General features: G+C 43.8%; 1 protein-coding gene across 1 annotated transcript in view; it reads left to right on the top strand.

The window, feature by feature from the left end:
• Positions 1-26,762, top strand: part of ksr2 (kinase suppressor of ras 2) — a 240,865-nt gene that overhangs the window by 47,178 nt on the left and 166,925 nt on the right. The window contains exons 4-5 of the mRNA XM_056289481.1: positions 3,177-3,212; positions 3,782-4,283. Coding sequence (XP_056145456.1) covers positions 3,177-3,212; positions 3,782-4,283 — 538 coding nt within the window. The remainder of the gene's footprint in view (positions 1-3,176; positions 3,213-3,781; positions 4,284-26,762) is intronic.

The following is a 26,762-nucleotide window of genomic DNA, read 5'->3' as shown; positions in this document are numbered from 1 at the left end:
TGAAGCTTTCCTGGATGAAGTTGGTCTGTTCCTAACGATCAGGCCTGGGCTGATCACGTCATAGTCGCAGTTGGATCCGGATCCATAATACGAGTCCCAGTACTCAGGTAGTGGCTGGGTGGGTGGGTGGGCTGAAAGGCTGTCTAAATATACAGTTTGGCCTTCACATGCATGCTGTGTGTATCATGGCCCCGTGTGAGTGGCCAGCTGCACCTCTTGTAGCCTTTGAAGGAGGGAAACAGAACATGTTCTACGCCAATGCGCAACCTACTTGCTTCCACTTGTGTTGTTTGTCTTTTTTTTGTTCACCCCTGTTCCTCTAATTCGATCTTTCTGATACTTATCCAGACTGCTAATCTTATACACATTCGTCGTAGTCTATGAGCGCAACATCCTGTTGTGGTTCACTCCAAATAGAAGGGCAGTGAAAGGCCCCAATGATCATTCTTTCCCACTCTGTTGATATAATGAAATGGCCTTGCCAGTTTTGCCCAGCCTGATCTTTCCACAACTTTGGTAATCATATCGCCGAACATGCAGTTTTATCTTAATGAGTGAGCCTTCATAAAAATGAGTTTTCCAAACATGAATGCTGGTGCAAAATAGTTGGATGACAAATGTATGACCTATTGCTAGTGTATATTTGTAAAACAACATGATGTCTGTAAGCTACAGGTTTTTTTTTCCAGGTCCACCTCTGGGTGCAATGTGTAACTTCCACCCAGTGGTTAATTGCTATCATTTAGCGGCGTGACTAACAAGTACAAATCAAAATAGACACACAGCATGATGTTTCCTGAGGGGTGGGGTTGGGGTGTCGTGAGTCATTTACTTTGTTTCTGTCAGTACCGTCTGACAAATCCAAATCCTGCTGGTGTTTATTAGCCATGTTATGCTTTTGCAAATCGGATATATTGCACGCTGCACCTTAAAAGCACAGTGTTCAAAGTTGCTACTGTGAGCCCTTGTTTTACATATAATTTAGAAGTGCAGCATCCTTCCTTTGGTTTGCCGGGAGTTTTCAGCTTAGGTAACCTCGAGTATGCAGAAGTCAAGTAATGTTGCTTTTTGATAAAGCTCTTGCTAAGATACTACTGCACTTAATAAATTGACTCATTACTGGAGGGAATGGATGCACGTGTGCGATTTGAGGTCTTTCTCTTGCAGAGAATTTTCACTTGGGTGTCTGCTCGGTGAGTACCATCAAAAAGCATTTGTTAAATAAGGCTGTATCATGCAAGAATTTAATCACTATAGGGAAATGTATACTTTAAAGGAAGGCTGATTCATCACAGAGGACACTTCTCAGTTCTGAGTAATATCTGTGTGTTCACAGATGATAATTTCTTTAAATGGACGGAGCAAACTGGTGCATCGTGAGTTCAGTGTTACACTTCTCAAGACTGGATGACAAGTCTTCAGCACTCTGGTGCTTGCCATCTGTAATCAGCAAGTCTTGAGCCACCGTGGGGGTGAGCTCTCCATGTTCATGTGAGGTCATACCGAGTTTTAACATTTTTTTGAGTGGTTTATTTGGAGGCTGCATTCTCGCTAATAAAGGAGGCTTGATTGAGTGCTGTCGTCCGTCCTCTCCCACACTTGCAGATGAGCACTCTTTTGGGCTCCCGCTGTTCCTCTTGCATGTTGATTTCTTTCCAGAGAGGAGGCGTGTAGGGTTGATACGCTGACCACTTGGGCCTCAATGAGTGTGGTCCTGAGGAGGCTACATGGAAAAGAGCATGGCTGAAGTGAGACAGGATAGCTTGACTCAAGAGGCCCTAATCTCAAGATGTGTGTAATAAGTAGCAGCATCCAGTATAAACGTCTTCCTGACGTCTCGAAAGGATTTCCCCCCCGTTTTTCTCCCTAGTTGTACCTGGTCAATTACCCTACTCTTCCGAGCTATCCCGGTCGCATGTACCCCATGTTGGTGGGCAATGGAATAGACTGCTATGCTACCCGGATGCCCTCTGCTACGGCATACTTATTAGAATGAAAGAAATCCCACGGCGCACCACTATAACACAAATAATGAATATAGAATTTTGAAAGTGCAACATACATTTCAATTAACAGAAATAAGAACTTATTTTATTATATATAAAATATGTGTTTTAAATGGAATTTGAAAATTTTCCATGGCACACCTGGTCAGCTCTAACTGTACATTAGGGGTGTTGCATCATACTGGATAAAAACACTGCTTTGGGTTGATGGTTAATGCTATTGGTTTAATTAATGTCATAGATCACATCAGAAATAGTAGAAGACAAAAAGGAATACTTACCTGGCAGGAAAGATACCATAATCAAGAAGACAAAAAGGAAATAAAAGTAAACTCCAAAGTTGTTTTGAACGTTCATGTTTAAAGCTACAAAATGTACCCAATGACAGAATGCATTTCGTTCTTTGGCGAGGCCACGATCCTTATTTAGAATCACGCCTTGAACCGGCTTTAGAAAGCGTCAATACAATTTTCTTTTCTCCAGCTGAAATGTCCCCCAGGACTCTTTCAATGTTTCTTTAGGACTTTTTCAGCCTCGCTGGAAACATGCGAGTGAGTGACATAGGGAATACACAGTGACCCCTTCATATGGAGGTCACCTAGATGAGACCGTCAGAAACGCATTTCGAGGTCCCTTGTGTTGCAGCCGCAAATCCTGCTGTCTCTTTTTGCTCCCCATGGCTGTGTCCTCAGGACGATTCAAAGCAAGAAACTTCTGCAATTTCGTCAGGGCATTTTTACAGTAGTTGTTCACGGTTCATTTGATGGCACCGGTGAAGATATTGTATCTGAAGTTGGAGTTTGTTCGAGGTATATAATGCCTTTGAGACAATTTCACAGGGATGATTTGACAAACAAAGCTCTCCTCAAACAGAGAAAGATTGTGGGCTTGTTGATGGGCCTTTAGATAATGGTGCTTTTGCAGTTAATGAAAGCTTTTAGGGTGTTGGTAAGTCTTTATTGTCGATTTTGGATGTACACAGAAATGGATGAGATGCTGTCGGTGCAGCTGTTGCGAGGATCAATTCTACTGAAATGTCTTTTCTGAACAATCACTAGGAAATACACGAATTCAGATGGGAGGACAATTGGAAATGGTGCCGACTATTTCAGATGTGCCTCTACCAGATCAATAAACAAATTTTTCTTTCTGTTTGTTTCTTCCCCCAAGAACAACTTGAGGAGGATAAATTGCACAGCAATGCAGGTAATGTAGTATCATCTGAGCTCAAAAACACTCATTTTTGGCTGCTCACTTTCACCTCTCATTCCTCAGGCATTTCCTTTTTCTCTGTCACCCTGTGTTAGTTTTGGAGGAAGATGGTGGCGTAACCGTGGTGATTCATGCAGCTTTGCTCTATTCTCTTTTCAGACATTCCTCCATTTCTCATCAGTCCGTTCATTCATACTTCAGCTGTACCAAATCCACCAATGTCGTTCTCCAACTGATGAATTCACAGTGGGATCAATGTAGTCTATATTCTTCACCGTTTCTAATTGAATGAATACTGTTAAGAATTAACACAACATTATTAAAGCAGGAGGAACAGTGTCTAGAAAACATGTCTGAATTGATGACGTCACACTCTTTTGACAAATTGTGCTGCATATTGAATACTTGACATGAACTCAATATTTACAGTATATCTGGAAGTTCCTTTTGCACATGTTTGGTTCTGAATATTGAATACTGGAAAAGAGAGCAGTACCTAAAAATGTACGTTTCTGATTATCTGGGAAGGTTCCAGACTGTGTCTATATCTTCTTCCATGACAGGGAGCCAAGCCAAGCAGGACTGGTCCATCCAGTGGCCCACTTCTGAGTCTGGCAAGGAAAACACACCCGTGTGCCAACCAGAACCAAGCCAGTGGATCCGCATCCAGCTCTCCCAAAGCCCCAAGGTCCAGACCAAGTACAACCAGCACATGTGCCACAGCCCCCAGGCCCTGGGCCCCTCCATGTATTCCGACAGGCTCACTGTCGACAGTCCCGCGACAGGGCTGTTCCCTTCCCTGGACTCGGGCCACCGCTCCCTGCCCCCCTCGCCCCGTCAGAGACATTTTGGCCACACGCCTCCTCGGACTCCCCTGGTAGTCAACACCATGACCCCGCCCAGCACGCCCCCCATGCGCAGGCGGAACAAGGTGAAGGCGCCGGGGACGCCGCCCCCACCCAGCCGCAAGCTCATCCACCTGCTGCCGGGCTTCACGGCGCTGCACCGCAGCAAGTCCCATGAGTTTCAGCTGGGAAACCGCCTGGAAGACACGCAGACACACAAGTGAGTGCTGCTCTCTTTCTTGTTTGTGATGCTCCTTATGTCGGTGGTCAGGTTCAAGCCCCCCCCTTTTTTTGTGTTTTTTTGTTTTGTTTTCGGTCTTCAGTCTTTCTACCAGGTATTCCACCTATGTTTGTTTAGTTACCAGTTAGTGAATTGGATTTTCAACCAGGGACAAATTGCAAGAGCATAGAAAAAAAGAAGAACAACAAGAAAGAGACAGAGAATAAGAACAAAGAGAGAGAGAGAGGATAAACAGTATTATTAAAACACTAAAGCTTGCTGAAGTTTCTCAGGCAGCATTGTGACTTAAGAGAGCGCTTCTCAACAGATGGTCCACTTGAAGCAAACCATGAGAAATTCAGTACGCTCTCTCTCTGATGGACGCAAAGTCCCAAGGTATTAATTCCCCATAGCACTGATCCCAGCAGTGAAAACATTGGAAAAGGAAGTTTGGGCCCCACCCTAGCTCTCGGCATCGCTCCCTACAACGTAATCAGAATCCTACCAGTGCCTCATTAGGTGAGTTCCCAGGAGGACATCATCCTCTATAAAGTACCAGCGGTTTGTCGGTAGAGATAAGGAACCCATAGGGGTGGAGGTGGGGGATTGGAAGGAGTGAGTTCCTGACCGACTGTAGCCAGGGTCTGGTGCTATGTTGATCCGATTTTAACAGTGGACTGGGTCCACCACAGTGAGCTAATCAGGAACCACAGTCCCCCTCAGGAAAGCTGTGTTCATTTCGATAATGCCATTAGATGACAGTCCCATCACTGCACCACTTGGTAAGTTAATATCTGAGAGTTGTTCCCCGCTTCTACAGTGGACATCTGGGTTATATTCAGTGTGTGTGTATGTGTGTGTGTGTGTGTGTGTGTGTGTGTGTAGGGCTTAGTGTGCACACGTATGTACGTGCGTGCGTGCATGCATGTCTGTGTGCGTATTTACAAGTGCTCGCGAGTGGGCTTGCATGTGTGTTTATCTGTGTGAGGAGTGAGGAAGTGGATCAGAAATGGAGTGAATAGGCTTAAACGGCATTAGAGAATTGATTACCGGTCCCTGAGCGCTGATAGACCACAGGCTCTGAGTTGAGCCCCTACTAATCAATGGCCTGTGTATGGCTGCGAGCGTGCCTGGAAATGCTGCAACTCATCGCAGACTGTTGGGCAGCTCCTCTTGTTTCTCTGATTGCCAGATACCTCCCTCTACGGTACACTATAACTGAAAGGACTGAATTAGTTCGGGCATGAATAAACACCCGAAGTTCAAAGCCTGAAAGTGCATCTTAAGCCTATTTATACAAGTCCCCAGTGTCAAGATTACAACATGCACTCCTTGTTCCTTCTTTCTGTTTTCATGGCTCCGTGTTTGGATGAAATGTGGGATGTGAACATCCTGCGGGAGTGAAGGGAACCTGCAGTAGTCTGTCTTGTGTTGTTTCACCGGTGGTTTCCACTGTACGCTGTTGCTTTGGGGCTGTGTTATCCATTCTTCATCTCTCCCCCCCATCACCGACCTCGGCATTGTAATAAGCCCACAGTGGTTCTGTGCTCCTCATTTTCCCTCTCTTAATTGCATGGCGCTGTGGCTGTGACACAATAACCAGGGATTACTCCCAGTGACCCCGAGAGACATTCCTCTTAATGAGATGTGGCATCATATCTCAAAATCGCTGCATAATAGAGCCGGGAGACTAAGGGGCTCAATTGTGAAATTCTCTGCGTGCTTTGTTGGTGTGAAAGACCGAGGCTGGGCTCGCCACTGGTGGTTGAGTGACATGCCATTCTTCGACACCTGACGGCTACCCGTTATCCTTTCGATTAAGAAAAAAACCAAAGTATTTCCATTAACTTTGAATGAAAGAGATACTTAAATGTACTTATGCTCCCATACAAGGACATTACGAAGAATACTGTAAAATACTTGACACGTTGACATGTGAATAGAAGTAAGTGACATTTTGTTTTGGTGGATTTACACACAAAAGGAATAAATTACCTTACTTTCTGATTATAATCTGTAATCAAAAAATCAATCAATCAATCAATAAATTAGTCAATCAACCAATCAATCAATCAAATCAGTTAGCCTCTCCATCTGCCCCCCCCCCCCGGACAGTTTAACATAATGTAGAATAAAGTAATCACATTTAATATTTGGTTGCATATACTTTGCATGCTTGCATGCTTGAAGTCTGCGATGCATAGACGTCACCAGACGCTGGGTATCTTCTCTGTTGATGCTCTGCCGGGCCTGTACCGCAGCCATCTTCAGTTCCTGCTTGTTTCAGAGACTTTTCGCCTTCAGTCTCCTCTTCAGCATGTAAAATACATCTTCTGTTGGATTCAGATCCAGTGATTGACTAGCCCAGTCAAGGATTTTCCACTTTTTGGCCATAAAAAACCCCTTTGTTGCTCTAGCAGTAATGTTTCGGGTCATTGTATTGTTGCATGATGAAGTGCCATCCAATGAGTTCGGAGGCATTTGGTTTTATCTGAGCAGATAAAATATTTCTGTCGACTTCAGACTTCATCGTTCTGCTTCTGTTTGTAGTCACATCATCGATGAAGTGAGCCTGCTCCCCTGGCAGCCATACGGGCCCAAACCATAACACTTCTCATAACACCTGAGTCACTCTCCCTTTCCCACTTTTAGTTTAGTCTATTGTTATGGATGCTATAAAGGTCAACACTCCTAACAAAAAGGTCAAGGTGTGGTATCTATTGTTATGCCCCTTTTCTGATGGGGGAAATAATGGGAATTACTGGAGCATGAGCTGTCCTTGTGATGCTGTTATGTTTATGTTTGCATAAGGCAAAGCACAGGTATTTACTCCTAACTTCTGTTTTTTCTCCATTTTTCCTCACTGTTAAAGGGTTTTTTTAGGGAGTTGTTCCTTATCTGATGTGAGGGTCTAAGGACAGGATGTTGTGTTGCTGTAAAGTCCACTGAGGCAAATTTGTAAGTTGTGATATTGGGCTATACAAATAAACTGACTTGACTTGACCTCCTCCACCATGTTTCACAGATAAGGCGGTATGCTTTGGATCATTGGCATTTCCTTTTCTTCTCCACACTTTCCTCTTTCCATCACTCTGGTACATGTTTATCTTGGTCTCAACCAGACGCACAGGAAGGTGTTTGAAGTAGGGGGGCTGCCAACTAAAACGAAAAGTATTGTGGCGAGCCGGCTCAGAAGAATGAGTCGAGAGGCAGAAATCTCTTTTTTATCGCAACTTCCGTGCACCCAAACACCGCACAACCCCGGGAGTGCCCTTTTATTCACACCGGCCAGAACTGACCAGAACTGACAACAACGTAACGAGTCCCCGCCCCCATGTGCCAAGTGGCGACATCAGTCACAGTCACGGTCCTACAGTCAGTTAGTCAGTAAACGGTCTCCTACTTGGTCTGAGTCGAACCCCCAAAACAACAACATAAGAATAACCACAACATGAACACCACATCTTTAAAACACAATTTTAAATCTAACATTAATGGTCCCATCAGCCATTGTGCTCCCCCAGCGCAGAACCACCGACAGTCAGAGTGACCGCCTCCTCCGGTCGCTACAGTATGACATCGTTGTTTTGTTTGTAAGGTGCTTGTGTAGCAGATTTGGGATGGAGTGTTTACTCACTTTATTATTAAAAATGTACATTCCACGCAACCCTAGCCCACTGTTTAAAATAAAGGTATGTTTTATTTTTTGCATTTGTACATTAGGAAAAGTTAGGCATACTGTTGGGTCTAAGATGTTACACAGCCACCTGCCACTATTGGGGGGGGGGGCTGCAACCCACCCAGCCCCCTACTTCCCGTGCTAATGGTCTCATCTGTCCACAAGACTTTGTTCCAGAACTCTTGGGGCTCTTTTAGGTGCTTTTTAGCAAACTGTACTCCGGCCTTTCCTTTCTTCAGGCTTCTCAGCAGTTTGCATCTTGCAGTGTACCCTCTGTAGTCCTGCTGGTGTAGTCTTCTGCATATGGTAGACTTTGACATATCCACACCTGCATCCAGGAGAGTGTTTTTGATCTGTTGGGGCTGTTGTCAGGGGGGTTATCTTCACCATAGAGAGTATTCTCCGGTCGTCCACTACAGTGTTCTTCCTCGGTCTACCGGGTCTTTTGACGTAATTGAGTTCACCAGTTGTTGTTTTTTTCTCATTAATGATGAACCAAACTGTTGACTTGGGTATGCCCGGGGTTTTTGCAGTTTTTCTGATTGGCTGATTTTCATTTCTGAGCCATATGGCGGCCAGTTTAATATGCATCGACACCGCTGTCTTCCTCGTGTTGTCACACCCCCAACGACAATCCCCAAAGGCAGTTGTGAAGTGTAGAATAAAGACTAGACCTCAACAGTTCTCTTCTGTGTTCACTAACGACACAAATGAATACACCTACACTGTAAATTCTAACATGGTAAGTTTACTTAAAAAAATTAGAAAACCGATGACCTTGGGAAAAGTAAGTAAATGAACTTAATTGTGTCAAGTTATGAAATAATTTCACGTAAAATAAATTCACATAACTTAATGACACGGTTAAATTCATTTAATTTTCCCAAGGTCATTGGTTTCCTATTTTTTTTAAGTAAACTTATAACTTGTTAGAATTTACAGTATACCTAATGAAACACATCTGTGAAGCCAGTTCAACAAATATTTGTATTGTATTACTCTAAAACGGAGGGACCGTGTAAAAAGGTGCCGTCATTTCTAAACGGTTTAGCTGATATGGATGAAAAGACCTTCAAATTCAGCTGACAGTCTGCACTTCAACCTCAGTGTCACCCTGTCCTTTCAAACTCAGTGCTCAAGCACAGAACCAAAAAAACAAAAAACGTGTTACTGTCCAATGAATTGTGGTGCTCACTCTATCTATCTATCTATCTATCTATCTATCTATCTATCTATCTATCTATCTATCTATCTATCTATCTATCTATCTATCTATCTATCTATCTATCTATCTATCTATCTATCTATCTATCTATCTATCTATCTATCTATCTATCTATCTATCTATCTATCTATCTATCTATCTATCTATCTAGCATCCCTCTCGCTCTCTCTTCCTCCATCTATCTATCCCTCCCTCTCCCTCTATCTATCTGTCTGTCTGTCTGTCTGTCTGTCTGTCTATCTATCTATCTATCTATCTATCTATCTATCTATCTATCTATCTATCTATCTATCTATCTATCTATCTATCTATCTATCTATCTATCTATCTATCTATCTATCTATCTGTCTATCTGTCTGTCTGTCTGTCTCCTCCCTTTCCCTCCCTTTTTGCTGGATTGTTTGTCTTATCACTGCAGTTGTAACACAAACACCAATCATGAAACGTCAAAAGACAGCAAACAATTTTGAGTCAAAAATGCAAGATGGACTGACAAGCTAATAAGGCCATGAAGCCTAAGTGAAATGAAATTTTAGATTCATTAAAACCTCATAAAATGTAGGTCAACCCATGCTGTGCAAAGCCCTTACACACCAGTCTGTGTGTAAGGGTTTGATGTGGAATGACGGTGAAAGATATGACAGGGGTCAAACATGCAAGACAGACAGACGAACTAATGAGATTTGGAAATCTACATGAAAGCTGAAATTAAGAGTTAATGAAACGTTGTACGGCACAGGTCAGGCCGTGCTGTGCAGAGACATACAGCACGTATTGCTCACACAGTCAGGGCTAGATATGAAATGACAGCAAACAATACCAAATGCACAACAGACAGACAGGCCAGGTTTTTTAATTTGGAAAGACAAAACCTGTGAGTCAGTAGATGTGAAATTTTAAACAAATGACTCAACCACATTGACTGGAATAAAACCAACCCGCCTCAGACATTATTGTTCCAGATGGTATCAGAAGGATTTTTTTTTGTATGTTTTCTTGGCAGACTTGGTCATATTGTGTCTCTTTTGTAAATGGAGCTTACATCAAGTGCCAGTGTATCTCAGTCTCAGTGGAATTTCTCGGGAACAAAACATAGACTGACTTCAGTGTAAGCTAAACTGAATGAATGACATTTCATTTTTCCATGTCATAACTGTACACCATGCTCACTATTTTTTATTACTCACTCATTTCAAGTGTTATCAAAACCCAAATCAATTTTTTTGAGCTGTAGATGTGTTTATGTATCATTTTATCTGATGAAACCTATAAATACTATAATTTCAATGTAGTCCATGATAGCTCCACCAAAATCGCTTTCAGTGAACAAAACAAAACTATTATACGAGAAAAAGATAAACTGTCAGAGAGGTACATCTCCTGCCCCTGGTTTTAGATGATCCTCCCATCCCCAACCTGGTCATCTACCCTACAAATCTTAACTTTTCAAAGGTATGTAGAAAGTGAGGACAAGCTGAAACTGTGTATTGCATTACCCTTCTTTATATATGTAGCATGAACTGTGGAGCTTTATGCACTTTCTGATAGAGGGATTTGTCGGTATATTTAGTCTATTTTTCTGTGTTAACTTGTCTAGTCACTTAACCACATCAACGTGTGCCTCAGCTCATCTTGAGTTTCCCTTCAAAACTCACACAGGTTTCCATTGCGCCATAAAAACGATGCATTGATTGCTTCCCACCGTGCTCCATTGTGTGCTGTCATACTTTTGACCTCAGTTATACTTGTGATTTCAGTGCAATTTCAGCCATCCGATTATGCGTATGGGTGTATTAGCTTGAAAGGCTGGCTGCTCAGAAGTCGCACTGAGCTTGCATCGTGATCAGATCAACCAGTCCACCAGGAGCCTGAAAACACATAAAGCAGAAACAGATCAGGTGGCATGGCGGTCTATTCCGTTGCCTACCAACACGGGGATCGGTGGTTCAAATCCCTGTGTTACCTCCGGTTTGATTGGGCGTCCCTACTGACACAATGGAGCATCGACGCATTGCTGCTGCTATGGATGCGTCACAGGAAGTCAGACATGCGGAGCACGTTAGACAGTACAGCATGGCTGTGTTTACAACACCAACTCATGTATATGCTGCCATATATCTGATAATATTAAATTATGCAAAAAAAAAAAAAGAAAATTACAACAAACTGCTTACTTCTAATGTAGTCTAGTGCATCCGATGTCTGACTTCCGTTTGCTGCGAAGCTTCCACTTCCGCTCGGGAAGGGCTAAAAATAGCTCATGGACGCGGCCCCATTGGCCATGTTTGTGGTTGGGAAGCTGGATGTGGGTATGTGTCACTGCACTAGTGCCTCCTCTGGTTGGACAGGGCGCCTGGCCAGGGGGTAGAGGGAACAGGGGGAAATAACGTGCTCCTCCCATGCACTACATCCCCTGGTGAAACTCCTCACTGTCAGGTGAAAAGAAGCAGCTGGTGATTCCACATGTATCGGAGGAAGCATGTGGTAGTCTGCAGCCCTCCCCGGATTGGGGGTGGAGCAGTGACTGGGATGGCTCGGAGGAGTGGGATAATTGGCCAGGTACATTAGGGAGAAAAAGGGGGAAAATTCCAAGAAAAAAAAGAAAAGCAGAAACAGATCATCAAAACACATCCATATTCATCTGTAGTCTCAACAATTTTGTTGTTTGCCACAGTACAAACAGTGCAGAGCATAACTGCCACTTGCTTGGGTGTAGAAACAACTGGGTATGATAACAACACAATAGTGGATGAAGCTGTTCATAGATGTAATCCGCCTGCCTTCCCTTCTTAAAAATAAATCACTGGTCTGCGTCTGTGAATTTTTGCAGGGCTCTATACCACTGCCAGTTTTGGCGATGTTGTCAGATGCACATCCTCTCCACAGACACTGCAGTTGTAAAGAGGAGAATAACGTACTGTATGGGTACTGTGCGAACTGCTGTTGTTGTCAGCCCAACGTAAGCCTCGTGTAGGCCCTACTGCAATAACAAATACATCTAAACACAGGGGAAAGGTGTGTAATCTCTCATATACTCAAAGCCATTTCGAAGGTTACTTATTATAACATTGCCTGGGACAAAGAAATCCGAAGACAGGTCCGACCAAAGGGATCACATTTTACTGTCAAGCTTGGACGCACAGTTATATATCATACATTTTAACTTGCACTTGCAAGTTGCATAATCAGATGGCTGAAATTGCACTGAAATCACAAGTATAACTGAGGTCAAAAGTATGACAGCACACAATGGAGCACGGTGGGAAGCGATCAATGCCTTGCCACCGAGGAGCTTCTTAACTACCTCAGAGACCTCTGCCAGGGATATGGGTGGGGCTTCCCTCCTCTACCTCCTGTACTGAGGACATGTTAGCTGGGTTCAGGAGCTCCTCAAAGTGTTCTTTCCGCTGCCCAACAAAATCCCCAGTCCAGGTCAGGCTGAAAACAGACTCAGGCTGAGCACAGCCTGAGTCAAGCCCAGCTTCCCCTTCCTGAGTCACCAGATGGTTTGCCAGAACTTCCTTGAGACCAAGCGAAAGTCCTCCTCCATGGCCTTGCCGAACTCCTCCCACATCCAAGTTTTTGCTTCCATGACCTCCAAAGCCCCAGCCCTTCTGGCCTCCTGGTACCTGCCTGCTGCTTCAGGAGATCACTGTGCCAATCAAGCCTGAAGGGCCTCCTTCTTCAGCCTGACAGCTTCCCTCACTGCCGCTGTCTACCAGCGTGTTCTTAGGTTGCCACCTTGACAAGCACCAATGGCCATAGCTCTTGCGTGCTGCATCTGCAATAGAGGCTTTGAACATGGCCCACTCAGACTGCATGTCCCCAGCCTCCCTCGGGATGCATGAGATCTTTTTCTGGAGGTGGGAGTTGAATACCCCATGGGCAGGGGCCTCTTCCAGATGTTCCCAGTTCACCCTCACTATACATTTGGGTTTGCCAGGTCTGTCTGACAGCCTTCCCCACCAATGGATCCAACTCACCACCAGGTGGTGATCAGTTGACAGCTTTGCTCCTCTCTTTATCAGAGTGTTCAAAACATACGGCCGCAGATCTGATGATACAACCACGAAGTCTATCATCGATCTTTGGCCTAAGACGTTCAGGTACCCAGTCCACTTATGCACTACCTTATGTTCGAACATGGTGTTTTTATGGACAATCCATGACTCGCACAGAAGTCCAATAACAAGGCACCGCTCGGGTTCGCATCGGGGAGGCTGTTCCTCCCAATCCCGCCCCTCCATGTTTCTCCATTGTTGCCCATGTGAGCATTGAAGCCCCCCAGCAGAACTATAGAGTCCCCAGGCAGAACCCTATCCAGGACACCACTCTGAGACTCCATGAAGGCCGGATACTCCAAACTGATATCCGGTGCATAAGCACACACAACAATCAGAGCCTTCCCTACAGCAACTCGCAGTCGTACAGAAGCGACCCTCTCATTGCCCGAGTAGAACTCAACCGGGGACTTGTGAGTATGCCCACACCCGCCCGGTGCCTATCACCTTGGCCAACTCTGGAAAAGTAATGAGTCCAGCCTCTCTCCAGGAATTTGGTACCAGAGCCAATGCTATGTATGGAGGTGAGCCCAACTATATCAAGTTGGTACCGCTCCACCTCCCGCACCAGCTCAGGCTCCTTCACTGCCAGAGAGGTAACATCCCGAAGACTCAGTCTGTGATGCCAGAAGTCGACATACCCCAGTCCCTGCCTTTGCCTGCCACCCAGCCTGCATTGCACCCTACCCCAGTGCTCATCCCCGCGGATGGTGGGTCCACAGGGTGATGTTATAGTTGTAATTCGATAATTGAAAATCATCAAAAGTGCAACATGCAAAGTAAAAACGGGTTTATTTGTACAGCCCTAAATCACAGTGACAGTTGTAAATGAACCCCTTTATCTTTAGGCCCGTAAGATGAAGAAGTACTTCACAGTAAAAGAAAAAAAAAACTTCATATTTTCAGATTTTGAAATAAAAAAGTTGGAAGAAAAGCCCTTGATGACTACATTTAGTGATAATGAAACAATGCAAAAAAAGAAAATAGAAAAGTAGATACAGGGATAGCTAGCTCTGTGTGTGTGTTTAAGCATATGAAGCATCTTCTCTAAACATCAACAACTGAGTGTCATAGATTTCTGGAGGGGAGAACATAGCTCATCTACAGCAGGCAGACAGACACATCACTCACACAGACAAAGAGAGCACAAAGTGAAAATGATGCCTATAGCAAGAAGTCACACATGGTGAAGGAGTAGTCAGTCAACATCTATATTAAAGTCACAATTCAGGGTAAAATGCAATTTTCCATCCATTTGGCTGGTAAGAGAGGATTTTGGGTGTATGTTAGTGTAATTAACATTTGAAACTTGGGGTTTGAAAAGAACAAAAAGCTGTACAGTTTAAACATCTGGACATGTTAGCAGATTGATGTTGTCTTTAAAATTGGTGAAATTTGTTTTTTCCATCACACATTTTCTATGTATCATCTGGGATTTACTTTGTTTTGTCCCACATTCATAGTTTAGGCCTTCTTTGCCCCTCTATACACCCGGATTGTTTGCTATTTTCTAGGTTCTGGTACATTAGTTGCCAGTTGTTTTCAGTACATACTAGTCAACGCTAACAAAGTGATACACTGTCTTTTCCCTACCAGCCTTTTTAAGCTCTACCTTTGTGGATATAACCCGTATCTATCCACATTTATGCTGTTATACCTAAAATGTTAGACAGTAGAGATGCATTCAGATATCTTCTAAAATACACTGTGTATCAACCAACAAGCTATGGAGAGAGCAGTTTTCCAACTGTTGACTAGAGAGCAAAACTTAGGGCCCTGTTTTCATGAAACTGGATGATACAGGCATAAGTGCAAGAGCAGATGCAAGTGCAGGTGCGCATGGGCATGACAAATATATTTTTGGCAATTTGGTGACCTAGTTGAGAAGAGATTGGATTAGGACAAATACATTATAAGCAGATGGAGTTGGGGTGGGCTTCGACTTGGCCAATAAAACCAGTTCCTCTCACACCCTTTAAATGTGGGGTTTACTGTCATTTTCCTGCTGCCCATTAGGACAACTCTGCATTGATCAACTTGCATGAATGCAATCCTGCAAATTTTATTCGGTGGTAAATTCTTTTTTTGTACTGCCAATGTCTTCCAATTATATACTCATTCCAATGGATTGTGTCAAAACAAAATAGATATTTAAAGCAGAATGCAAGATCATTATAAACAACCTGGCTCACATGACTCACAACACTTCAGTGTTGTAACATTATGCAAAAACCTTCATGGATTGACAGTGTCACGATAGTTTAGTCTAGAGTCTGTTACATTCTGATCCTCAGTAAAAAAATCTCCCATCCCCCCCCGTTCAGCTCAGTGCATTGATAGTAGAAATGACTCCCACCCAGATGTTCAATCTTCGTATAGATAGTTTGTAGTAGTAGATAGACACATCTGTCTGGACCAGACAGACATTCACTTTGTCAAGTTAGGTTGGATCTTCTGTGCTTTGTGGTGAGTGCAAATTCTTTGATTCACATCAAATTCAACAGCCATATACCTTTGGCAAGTGGAGAAGAGAAAGAAGACCGGACTGTGGTACGACTAGGCTGCCAAGACTACTTTTAGCAAGCTGATTATTATCCTTTTGATAGGCTAACACATCTCCTGGCGTTGTGCGATGTATGAGACATGAGAACTTCAACAATTGGCGTTTTCTCAGCCCTAACACACCTAAAAATGTATACAAACCAACTTTCCTTTTAAATCCACTGCAATTCCTGTTCTTTTTCTTAAACCAAACTGGTACAAATCCTAACCCTAATAATCTGAAAATAGGCCTTTATCTGAATCTCGACCCTAACCAACCCAAACCACCTTGGCTCAAATTTTTCTGTCAAAAACCGTCTTTACCAAGCCGCCATTTTGTTCTCAAACTAAGTTCTTACCAAACCAGAGCCTAAACTTAACCGTTTCAGAATACGATTGAAATAACACGGTAGGCCCTAACCTTAACCAAACTTAACCCCTTAAAACAGAAGTTTAGAAAAAAAAACAAAGAATACCTCCAAACTACAGTCCACCTCTTATCCCCCCCCCGCCAGAACCACTGTTGTTTTCACTGCCTAAGACTCCATCTTGATTTACAACACAAAATCAACCAAACTTCAACCCTAATAACCCTTAAAAACATACAAATGAAATTCCCGACCCCCCCCCCCCTTTTTTTTTCTGAACTAGGTCCGAACATATCCAAAAAACTAAATTCAACCATCTCAGAATGGGATTAAAACAACACATATTAGACCCCGGGCGGCACGGTGGCGCAAGTTAGTGCGGTCACCTCACAGCAAGAAGGTCCTGGGTTCGAGCCCCGGGGTAGTGCAATTTTGGTGGGTCTTCCCGGGTCATCCTCTGTGTGGAGTTTGCATGTTCTCCCCGTGTCTGTGTGGGTTTCCTCTGGGGGCTTCGGTTTCCTCCCACAGTCCAAAGACATGTAGGTCAGGTGAATCGGCCATACTAAATTGTCCCTAGGTATGAGTGTGTGTGTTTGTGTGTGTGTGTGTGTGTGTGTGTATGTGTATATATATATATATGTGTCAGCCATGTGATGGTCTGGTGGCCTGTCCAGGGTGTCTCCCTGCCGGCAGCCCAATGACTGCTGGGATAGGCTCCAGCATCCCCGCAGGATAAGCGGTTCAGATAATGGATGGTTGGATGGATATTAAACCCTGACCCAAACTCAATCCTAACTTTAACCAACTTAAAACTATGAAGACATAGTCGGATAAAATAATAAACAACAAATAAAACAACAATACATCCCCAAGTTGGAAAAGGACACCTTGGGCTAGTATCAGACAACTCTAATAGACCCTTTACCCTATTTTGCACAGTTAGTTTGAGGGAAACCACTCCTCCTTATCTGTTTCCCTAATAATAAATTCCTAATAACCAACAAGTTACTGACTGTTTTGTGATAGCATTGGGGGTACAGGGGATGAGCTGCAAGAGTCTGTGTACTACAAAGAAGTGATTAGGTTCCCTCTATCCTCAGTCTCTATCCTCTTAACAACCCCATATTGCCCTTATTATACGTAAATAACCCAATTGATAGGATTAGGGCCCCAATTTAGTGCAACATGTGAAGACTAAGGGGGAGGGGGGTGATTCAAGAAGGCTGAACCAAGTCTGACAGCTCTTGCCACCCAGTACTGGGCCTCAGGGGTTGCCATATGGTTTCAAGTTAACTCTGAACTGGTGTCGAGGCATGCTGCTCTTTAGGGTTGTGGCAGATAAGTCACGGACGTGGGTCAGTGCCTTTTCAGTCAAAAACCCACCTCACAAATTCGCCTATACTACCGAAATTGGAGATGGGGTCAGTGTGAGACATGGAGCATATCATTCCTAACACCTAACATCGCCACCGTGCACAGGACCACTAAGTAGCACATTTCGAAAGGTAGCGCATATTGACAGAAACTGGCAGGAGGCGTAAGTGCAAATTGAAACCAAAATGGACACCAAAACTGTACTACACCGGTGGATCTGTAGTAACACATCCCCAGCTGCGTCACCATGCCCATCTCAACGGCAGATTCCTTTCAAGATACAAAATTACCAAGTGAACGTAGGTGGGGAAAATTCCTCTTGCGCTCGAGGATACTACCAATCATTCTATGTTTGCTCCACCAGCTCTTGTCCAGCACCAAACTAGAGCCCTTGGCCCCCCCCACCTCTAATTTTTTTTTTCAAAACAGTTCCCTTAAGGGCTAGAGCAAGGAGGCATGGACTAATAAAAAAAAAAAAGGGATCATCAAACATCAACGTGAAGTTTCTCAGGGAATGCAAAGAAGCAAATTATACACTCAAGGTGCTCTTGGTAACACCCGACCTATCTCCTTACACATTAATTAATGACTTGAGTCCAAATGTGATGAAGTCGGACTAGACTTGGGAGCTAGCCAATTCTGGAGGAATTTAAAAGTATAATTATTCCACATCTACTCTGGGGCAGCGGTCTCAAAACTGGCCAATCATGTCCATGACAAAGATTCTCCACAGCTTGCGAAACAAAAGCTTGTTTCCATTATTCATCAGACTCAGAGTTTTTCTTTTGGTTTTGCTAAGTTTTTTTTTTTTTTTGGATTTTCACCCCAATTGTATCTGGCCAATTACCCCACTGTTCCAAACCATCCTGGTCGCTGCTCCACCCCTCTGTCGATCCAGGGGGGGCTGCAGACTACCACATGTCTCCTCCGATACATGTGGAGTTGCCAGCCACCTCTTTTCACCTGATAGTGAGGAGTTTCGCCAGGGGGCCATAGTGTGTGGGAAGATCACGCTATTCCCCCCCCCCCCGCCCCAGAACAGGCGCCCTGACTGACCAGAGGAGGCACTAGTGCAGCAATCAGGACACATACCCACATCTGGCTTCCCACCCGCAGACATGGCCAGTTATGTCTGTAGAGACACCCGGCCAAGCCGGAGGTAACACAGGGATTCAAACTGGCGATCCCCATGTTGGTAGGCAACGGATTAGACCACTCTGCTACCTAGACGCCCAGTTTGCTAAGTTTTAATGCAGATGAATACTCATGTAGACTACATGGTAACACTTTACATTAAGTGCATGTAATAAGTGTTATTTAATAGGTAATAAGGACCTTAAGTGCATGTAATAAGTGTTAGTTAATAGGTAATAAGGGTCTTAGGTCCTTATAAAATACTTATCAACATGTTACGTGTTAATAAGACAATAATAAGCGCTAGTCAATGCCCTTATAAGTCATAACTTTTGAATTTTGTGGACCATTAAAATTATCTTACTAAATTTCAATCATGAGGGCCCTTAGATGCAAAGTTTTATGCAGATTGGATTTACAACCTAAGGCGAGCTTGAAAAGTAGGTTTTGCATACTTTGCAAGTGCCACCTAGTGGCCGAAAACATGTTCATGACGCTATTATTAACACTTATATAGTCTTATTAACACATGCTAATGTTAATGAGCATTTTATAAGGACTTATAAGGGTGTTATTACCTATTAACTAACACTTACATGCATATAATGTAAAGCATTACCGAATACATTGAATGTAAAAATTCCAACATCTAACAATAAAATTAGAATATGGAAAAGGTTTTAGTAAGCAAAGACTGAATTAATAAAAATATATTCCTTAAAATTTAGCAATTTAGAAAAAGTGAAGGAGACATGTATATGGTTCTCATTAGAACCTGACAAATAATAAATGTTTAGCAGAGGTGGGACCAAGTCCTTGGTTTGAAAGTAACAAATCCATCTCAAGTCTTGCCACTGAAGTTGCAAGTCAAGTCATAAGTTACAAGGGGGAGTCTAGTAAAATGTCCAGAATTTTAATCTGAGTCCTTAACAAATCTTAATGTGTTTTTGATGATATTTGATTTAATTTTAATTTGAATTAATTTAATTTAAATTTTAAAAAGATTTTTTTAAATTTCTTAAACAACTAGAACTGTGATTTTCTTTGTAAGATTGAAAATATTCGAGATTTTTTATTTTCCAAAAATAAAAACTTTCAAATAAAAATGCTGTTTGCAATCCCATAGAACTGTGAGATTAGACTATGTGATTTTTGGGAACATGGCTGAAACTCACGGAGCATTTTCTTGTCCATGACTGGCGGCAGCTACGAGTTGCTGTAGCTGATTGTGTCAATGGGGGGGGGGGGGACAATGTCATTTGCCATTCAATGCTTAAGTCATTCAAGTCATTTAGTCACAAGTCTCAAGTAAGTCAAGATTCACAACTGTTTGGGCATCTGGGTAGCATAGCGGTCTATTCCATTGCCTACCAACATGGGGATCGTCGGTTCGAAACCCCGTGTTACTTCCAGCTTAGTCGGGCGTCCCTGCAGACACAATTGGCCGTGTCTGTGGGTGGGAAGCCGGATGTGGGTATGTGTCCTGGTCGCTGCACTAGCGCCTCCTCTGGTCAGTCGGGGCGCCTGTCCGGGGGGAGGGGGAACTGGGGGGAATAGCGTGATCCTCTCACATGCTACATCCCCCTGGTGAAATGCCTCCCTTTCAGGTGAAAAGAAGCATCTGGTGACTCCACATGTATAGGAGGAAGCATGTGGCAGTCTGCAGCCCTCCCCGGATCGGCAGAGGGCGTGGAGCAGAAACCGGGATGGCTCGGAAGAGTGGGGTAATTGGCCGAGTACAATTGGAAGAAAAAGTGGTAACAAAAAAAAAAAATTCACAACTATTCAAGTCCAAGTCAAATCTAAGTCTTTTTATTTTTTTCAAGTCGAGTTTAAATTCATTTTAGTCGAAATCACAGCGGCTCAAGTTCAAACCTCTGGTTGTTAGTTTAGTGTCAATTTTGCTACACTTGTTTGTCTTAGTGTAGAATACTGATTACCTTGATTTTCAACTCATTCTCATCCCATAGTGTCATATATTGACGCTTGCCCAAGTGTTGATATATATGACCTGGCCTCAAGTAAGACTACTCTTCAACATCTGTATGATATTTGGTGGGTGTTTCCTAGACTTCAGTGTTATACTTCTATGCTGATTAATATTAATGAAATACTGGCTAGGTAGTGGTTAGGTTTAGGATTAAGGCTAAATAGTCATTAAGGTTTTGGTTAACTCGGTGCGTCTCATGCAGACGCCAACATGTACCTTGAGTCATATATTGAATATACTATGATGCCATGGAATGAGAATGAGCTCTACTTTAATTGTAAAATCAAGGAAAATGTCTAGTTGCACATAAGGCAACTAAGAGCTCATTTTGATGTTGTCCCTCAAGAGTTGAGGTCATCACAGTGAGGGCTTCATTCTTTTATTTACCGTAGTAAACCGTGTTTTTGTATAACCTTTGTGTTGCTCAGGTATTTTTTGGTGGAATCAAGCAACAAATTAAAGGTCAATACATGATGTATTTGAAAAGAGGTGTACAATCACAAGCACCAGTTGAACAACTGGAACACAATGCTTGAAATTTTCAGAAATCGCCTCCATTCAAAAACAACACAGCTCACAAAATTACTTCCACAAATTGACCTCGAATGTGATGTTTTGTAGGCAAAGCATGTTTCATTGAGAACAGTTAGCTAGTAAGTTTAGCCATTCTCTCCTCTGAGGTTTGGCTGAGTTTTCTTCACTAGTTTGCCATTTGTTTATCTAACCAATAATCAAAATTTGGGATGCAACATGAAATGTGAATAAACAAACAAGTTTCAATGACTCCACAATAAACAGGAATCAGTCAAAGACTTAGTGTTAAAAGCTGAGCAAACGTGATGTTGCAGCTACTGTTTTTTAGATATCAACAAAACAGAATATGTCATGTCCTACAAATTAAAAGTTCATAAAAATTCATTTTCGAATAACACAGCTCTGATGCTGAACATAATTTTTGCAAATACTACAATGTGTCAACAACTTGTTTTTAGTGGTCCAAAGGACGCCTGAAGTGTTCCATCTTGGTTGACCAATGGAAACTCCAGTCATCATCAGGGTTAGGATTACAGTTGATATCAAGGCCATTTTTCCCCTCCTTTATCTCCCCAATTGTATCCGGCCAATTACCCCACTCTTCCAAGCCATCCCGGTCACTGCTCCACCCCCTCTGCTGATCCGGGGAGGGCTGCAGACTACCACATGTCTCCTCCGATTCATGTGGAGTCGCCAGCCGCTTCTTTTCACCTGACAATGAGGAGTTTCACCAAGGGGATGTAGCGCATGGAAGGATCATGCTATTTCCCCCAGTCCCCCCGCCCCCACCCCGTACAGGCGCCCCGACCGACCAGAGGAGGCGCTACTGCAGCGACCAGGACACATACCCACATCCTGTTTCCCACCCACAGACACGGCTAATTGTGTCTGTAGGGACGTCCGACCAAGCTGGAGGTAACATGGGGATTTGAACCGGGGATCCCCATGTTGGTAGGCAACGGAATAGACCGCCACGCCACCCGGACGCCAAGACCAGTTTTAAATGGTTTTCAGCAGTGCTCGAGTTACAATGCAAGAATAACTTTGCACTTACCATTTTACTCGAGACAGCCTGTCAATGCGGCACTGAAAGTTACAGAAAATGGAAATTGCCTCTCAAACCTATGGCCTTCACAGTAGGCGTCAGTAGAGATGTTATTTCAAACCACTTTCTGTTGTCTCAAGCTGTTCCCGCAATATATGCAGTGTTGCAGTTGGGATGTTACTTCAAGTTGAGATTTGACTGCTGAAGTCACCATCATAACTCGACCACCCCACCTTTGTATGTCACTCCATCCAGTCACAGCCAGTCACATTAACCACCAGCCGAACACCATACGCTCACCTGCAACCGCCAACCCTGCACACAGACACAAACAGTATCCCTCATAACTCCGAAAGTGGTAGACAAATCATCCGATCCCTTGATTGCAGATCTTACTGCGAGGGATTAGCCGCTGACACTTTGTAAGGACAAAAATCAACTCACTTGTTTTTCACCAGACCAGGGGGGCCCTGGTCTTCTGCCTCCGGTGGGCTCAGGGACCACGGCCCTGCCTGGAGCTGTGCCCGAGGAGGAAACATTGAGGGCAGTCTGACAGGACGCGGAAGCGGGGCAGGCTAAGCTAACTGCTAGCCCATGCAGACTGGCAGTTCCAACAGTCATCCCGGCACTCGTTCTCTCTGTTTTTATTTTTTTTGTAGTTTGATATATGCGCTTGTGATGGCCTGGCGGCCTGTCCAGGGTGTCTCCCCATCTGCCGCCCAATGACTGCTGGGATAGGCTCCAGCATCCCTGCGACTCAGAGCAGGATAAGCGGTTCGGATAATGAATGGAATGGATGGATGTATGTTTTCTTGTAGTTCTTAGATATGTGTTTTTGTCTATGTGTTGCACTGCTGCGGGCTAGGGGAAATTACATGTCTTTTCATGTCATGTGTGAAAGTACGTGACATGACAAATAAAGTGTTCCTGATTCCTGAGTATTTTAGGCCATCAACATGGTCACTGCAGCGTTTACACATGTAAGTATGTTTGCTCGGAAAACACAAGTACTCCAGATAGCCAGCACCACTTAAACTTTCACATACCGGCGGGAATTAGGCCACCATTTTATTTCGCTTATGTTGTAGTACATATCCCTCTCCCCCTCTCCCCAGCTGTCCTCCTCTTGCCGTATCTCTCTGTCACCGTGTCCCTCCCCGGGCTCGCTGTGGAGAGTCTCTCATACTTGGAGTGTTAATAAATGAGCCTTGTTGTCCATGTTAATGAGCAGCAACATGCGCTGCAGTAAAAGGCCAAGTGAGTTTTCAGTCTGTCAGGGTACTGCGAGTCACACGTCATGACATGAATATCCTGTGGGGTGGGTGGCGTGTTTGTCGTGCTGCCCCCACCCCTCTCGCCAGCATCGGGATGCGTGACACCATATGGTTAATGTTGCTTTATGAGACTTTCACAACCTTTTGAATGTTAAGCACTTTCTTATTGAATCGGATGTTTGCTAATAAATCAAATGTTGTCAAGGGGTGGCAGGTGGGGGAGGTGGGGGGTAGTGGCGATGGGGGAATTACGTTTCACCTCTCCTCTCAGGGTTATTTCAGTCAAGGGAAGCAAATTTGCATCCATTCTACAACTAATTTGGCTGTTTGCTTTCATTGAGCCGTCATGCACATAATGTATTGCTTTCATGACCCCCCCCCCATACACACACACACACACATGCACCCTCCTCTGAACCCCCCCCCCCCGTTTCCTCTCCTTTCTATTCATTATCCATCTCTTTTGAGTATTTGTCAACGTTTTACTTCACCATCATCCCTAACATGTTCAAGTTCACAAAATACATTTTGAATATTATTGGTGTACTTTGCAGTGTTGTGGGGGAAACTGTGGAAGGGCTGGGTCTCTGTTGATTTCTAGAGATTACTTTTTGAATACCACCCAGCCAACCGGGTGGGAGCAGGAGAGATCTGCTCTGGCACCAGAATTAAGGACTAGAGAAGCCACCATACCAGATACATAACCTAGAATTGGTAAATAACAGTTAAAAATATAATTAAATTTGCCAGTGGTGAGGTTTATTGGTTTTGGGGTATAATCTGCTTGACAGCCATTAACTGGTCGGATATATCTTCTAATGCTGAGAACAAGGTCCATGATCATAGTAGCTGTTGGCAGTAGTTTAAAAAAAAACAAAAAACAGAGGGTGTCCAGGTAGTGTGTCGGTCAATTCCGTTGCCTACCAACACGAGGATCGCCGGATCGAATCCCCGTGTTACACCCAGCTTGGTCAGGCGTCCCTACAGACACAATTGACCGTGTCTGTGGGTGGGAAGCCGGATGCAGGTATGTGTCCTGGTCACTGCACTAGCGCCTCCTCTGGTCGGTCAGGGCACCTGTTCAGGGGGGAGGGGGAACTGGGGGGACTAGCGTGATCCTCCCACACGCTACGTCCCCCCGGTGAAACTCCTCACTGTCAGGTGAAAAGAAGCGGCTGGCGACTCCCCATGTGGCATTAGGTAGTCTGCAGCCCTCCCCGGATCGGCAGAGGGGGTGGAGTAGCGACCGGGACGGCTCAGAAGAGTGGGGTAATTGGCCGGATACAATTGGGGAGAAAAAGGGGGGGGCATAAAAAAAAGAAGAAAGAAACAAAACCAGAGACAGCTCCTCTTGCCAGTTCACTTAAATTGTTCATTTTTTTATTTGAATTATTTGTGATCTGATGCTTATTGTCTCATATTACTGTCAATTTACTATCATATTACTATTATGTTACTATCATATTACTATCAAGTTCCCGAATGCTCTTTAAATATTCAGTGGGGTCAAATCAATACGGCTAGTTCCTAGACGACACTCCGAGACACTGATCAGCTTCTCCCTCCTGGGACACACAACGCTGGCACGTTAACCGGCAACCTTTGACCTTTGAGGCTTATTAGCACCACATGCTAGCTCTTTCAAGCCCTTCACTGTGTAGCTAGGAAGCAAGAGGCGCATTATTGTGTGTCAGTCAGCATTTGTGTGTATATCCCTGTGCGTCTGTTGTGTGTGTGCGTACATGTCTAGGTCTGTGTGTGTGTGTGTGTGTGTGTGTGTGTGTATGCATATCTAGGTCCGTGTGTATGTATGTGTGTGTGTGTGTGTGTGTGTGCATGTCTAGGTCCGTGTGTGTGTGTGTGTGTGTGTGTGTGTGTGTGTTTGTCTGGGGGGTCTACTATTCTCACCTCATCCATGTTAATCAGGGCTTTGTCTCCACTGCCATTAAAGTCAAGATAGGTGAGCTAAGGTGTCAGACTCAAACCTTTAACACCCAGATACTGCCTTCCCTTTTCCTCCGTGTCTTCATCCGTCCTTCTGTCATCCCTAATGAGCACTCTCCACTGCCTTCAACGCCATCCCTGAAATTGGAGTCATGATTATGAATTTATATGAGTGTTTAGGAATGGCCGTCAGACTGAAAGCCACTGTTGCCAGAGGGAAATTGAGTTATTAAGCTGAAGGTTTGGTAGCAGTTGGTTGTGGCCATGTTTGCTGTGGTGGTAGTGGGGGGAGGGGGGCATGTGAAGAAAGTAACTCGAGATTTTGTTCTGCAGTCAAGAGAGTGATTCTGAAAAGTTCTGAAAAGTTGAGAGAAAGTTTGGTGATTGTTTTGGAAGAAAAATGAAATAAAGCACAAGTGAGGAAATACTCATATAAAGTGGACTGATTTTTTCCCCTCCTTGTTAAAGTTTTTTTTTTAGGGAGTTCCTTATCTGATGCGAGGATCTAAGGACAGGAAGTTGTGTTGCTGTAAAGCTCCCTGAGGCAAATTTGTAATTTGTGATATTGGGCTATACAAATAAAATTGACTTGACTAAAAAGCTGACTTGTGATATTAAAGAGAGACTGACGTGCCCTTCCTGAACACATTTTTTAACATTATGAGTTTGAATCATAACCGAAAATAGGTGTTGTTCTATGAATTCAAAGCTATTGGCTACTCTCTTCCTGGCTGGGTGGGGCTCGGTACCGCTCGTCACTTATTATTTACTAAAAATGTCGGAGAGCGAGAGGGAGATCCTCTGCGAGGATTACAGTTTCGAGAAGGAGGATTCGGTGATACCAATAACTGTTAGATAGAGAGATGATGGATATTTAGAGAAATAGATAGACAGATAGAGAGATAAATAGATAGCAATATGTCGTAGCAAGATTGATAATAAAGTCTCAGCAAAATAGCACAAACTCGAGCCAAGTAGCTAGCAGGAGGGGGTGAAAGAACAGCTTCTCCGTGGTTTTATAGCATCTGGCTACGGACACACCCGATATGCAAATTGACTGGTGTCTACATATCCACCGGCACAATTTGTCATTGGACACCATCTACAGTCAATCACAGATCTCTCTCGAGTGGCCGCTGACGAGCTGTTTTGGCCACTGAATTTCTCCGTGGACACATTCCAACTCGGAACATAACCTATCAAAAGGAATTTTCAGATTTTGATGTCAGTATCACTTTAACATTGCCCTCGAGGTGTTATGCTCAGTGTTGATTTTCTAGAAATTTCATATTGTTGGGCGTCTGTGTGGC

This window comes from Lampris incognitus, chromosome 1 (assembly GCF_029633865.1).
Source record: "Lampris incognitus isolate fLamInc1 chromosome 1, fLamInc1.hap2, whole genome shotgun sequence".
Lineage (NCBI taxonomy): Eukaryota > Metazoa > Chordata > Actinopteri > Lampriformes > Lampridae > Lampris > Lampris incognitus.
Note: the sequence above shows the minus strand (reverse complement) of the source record. Positions and strands in the feature narration are given on the sequence as shown.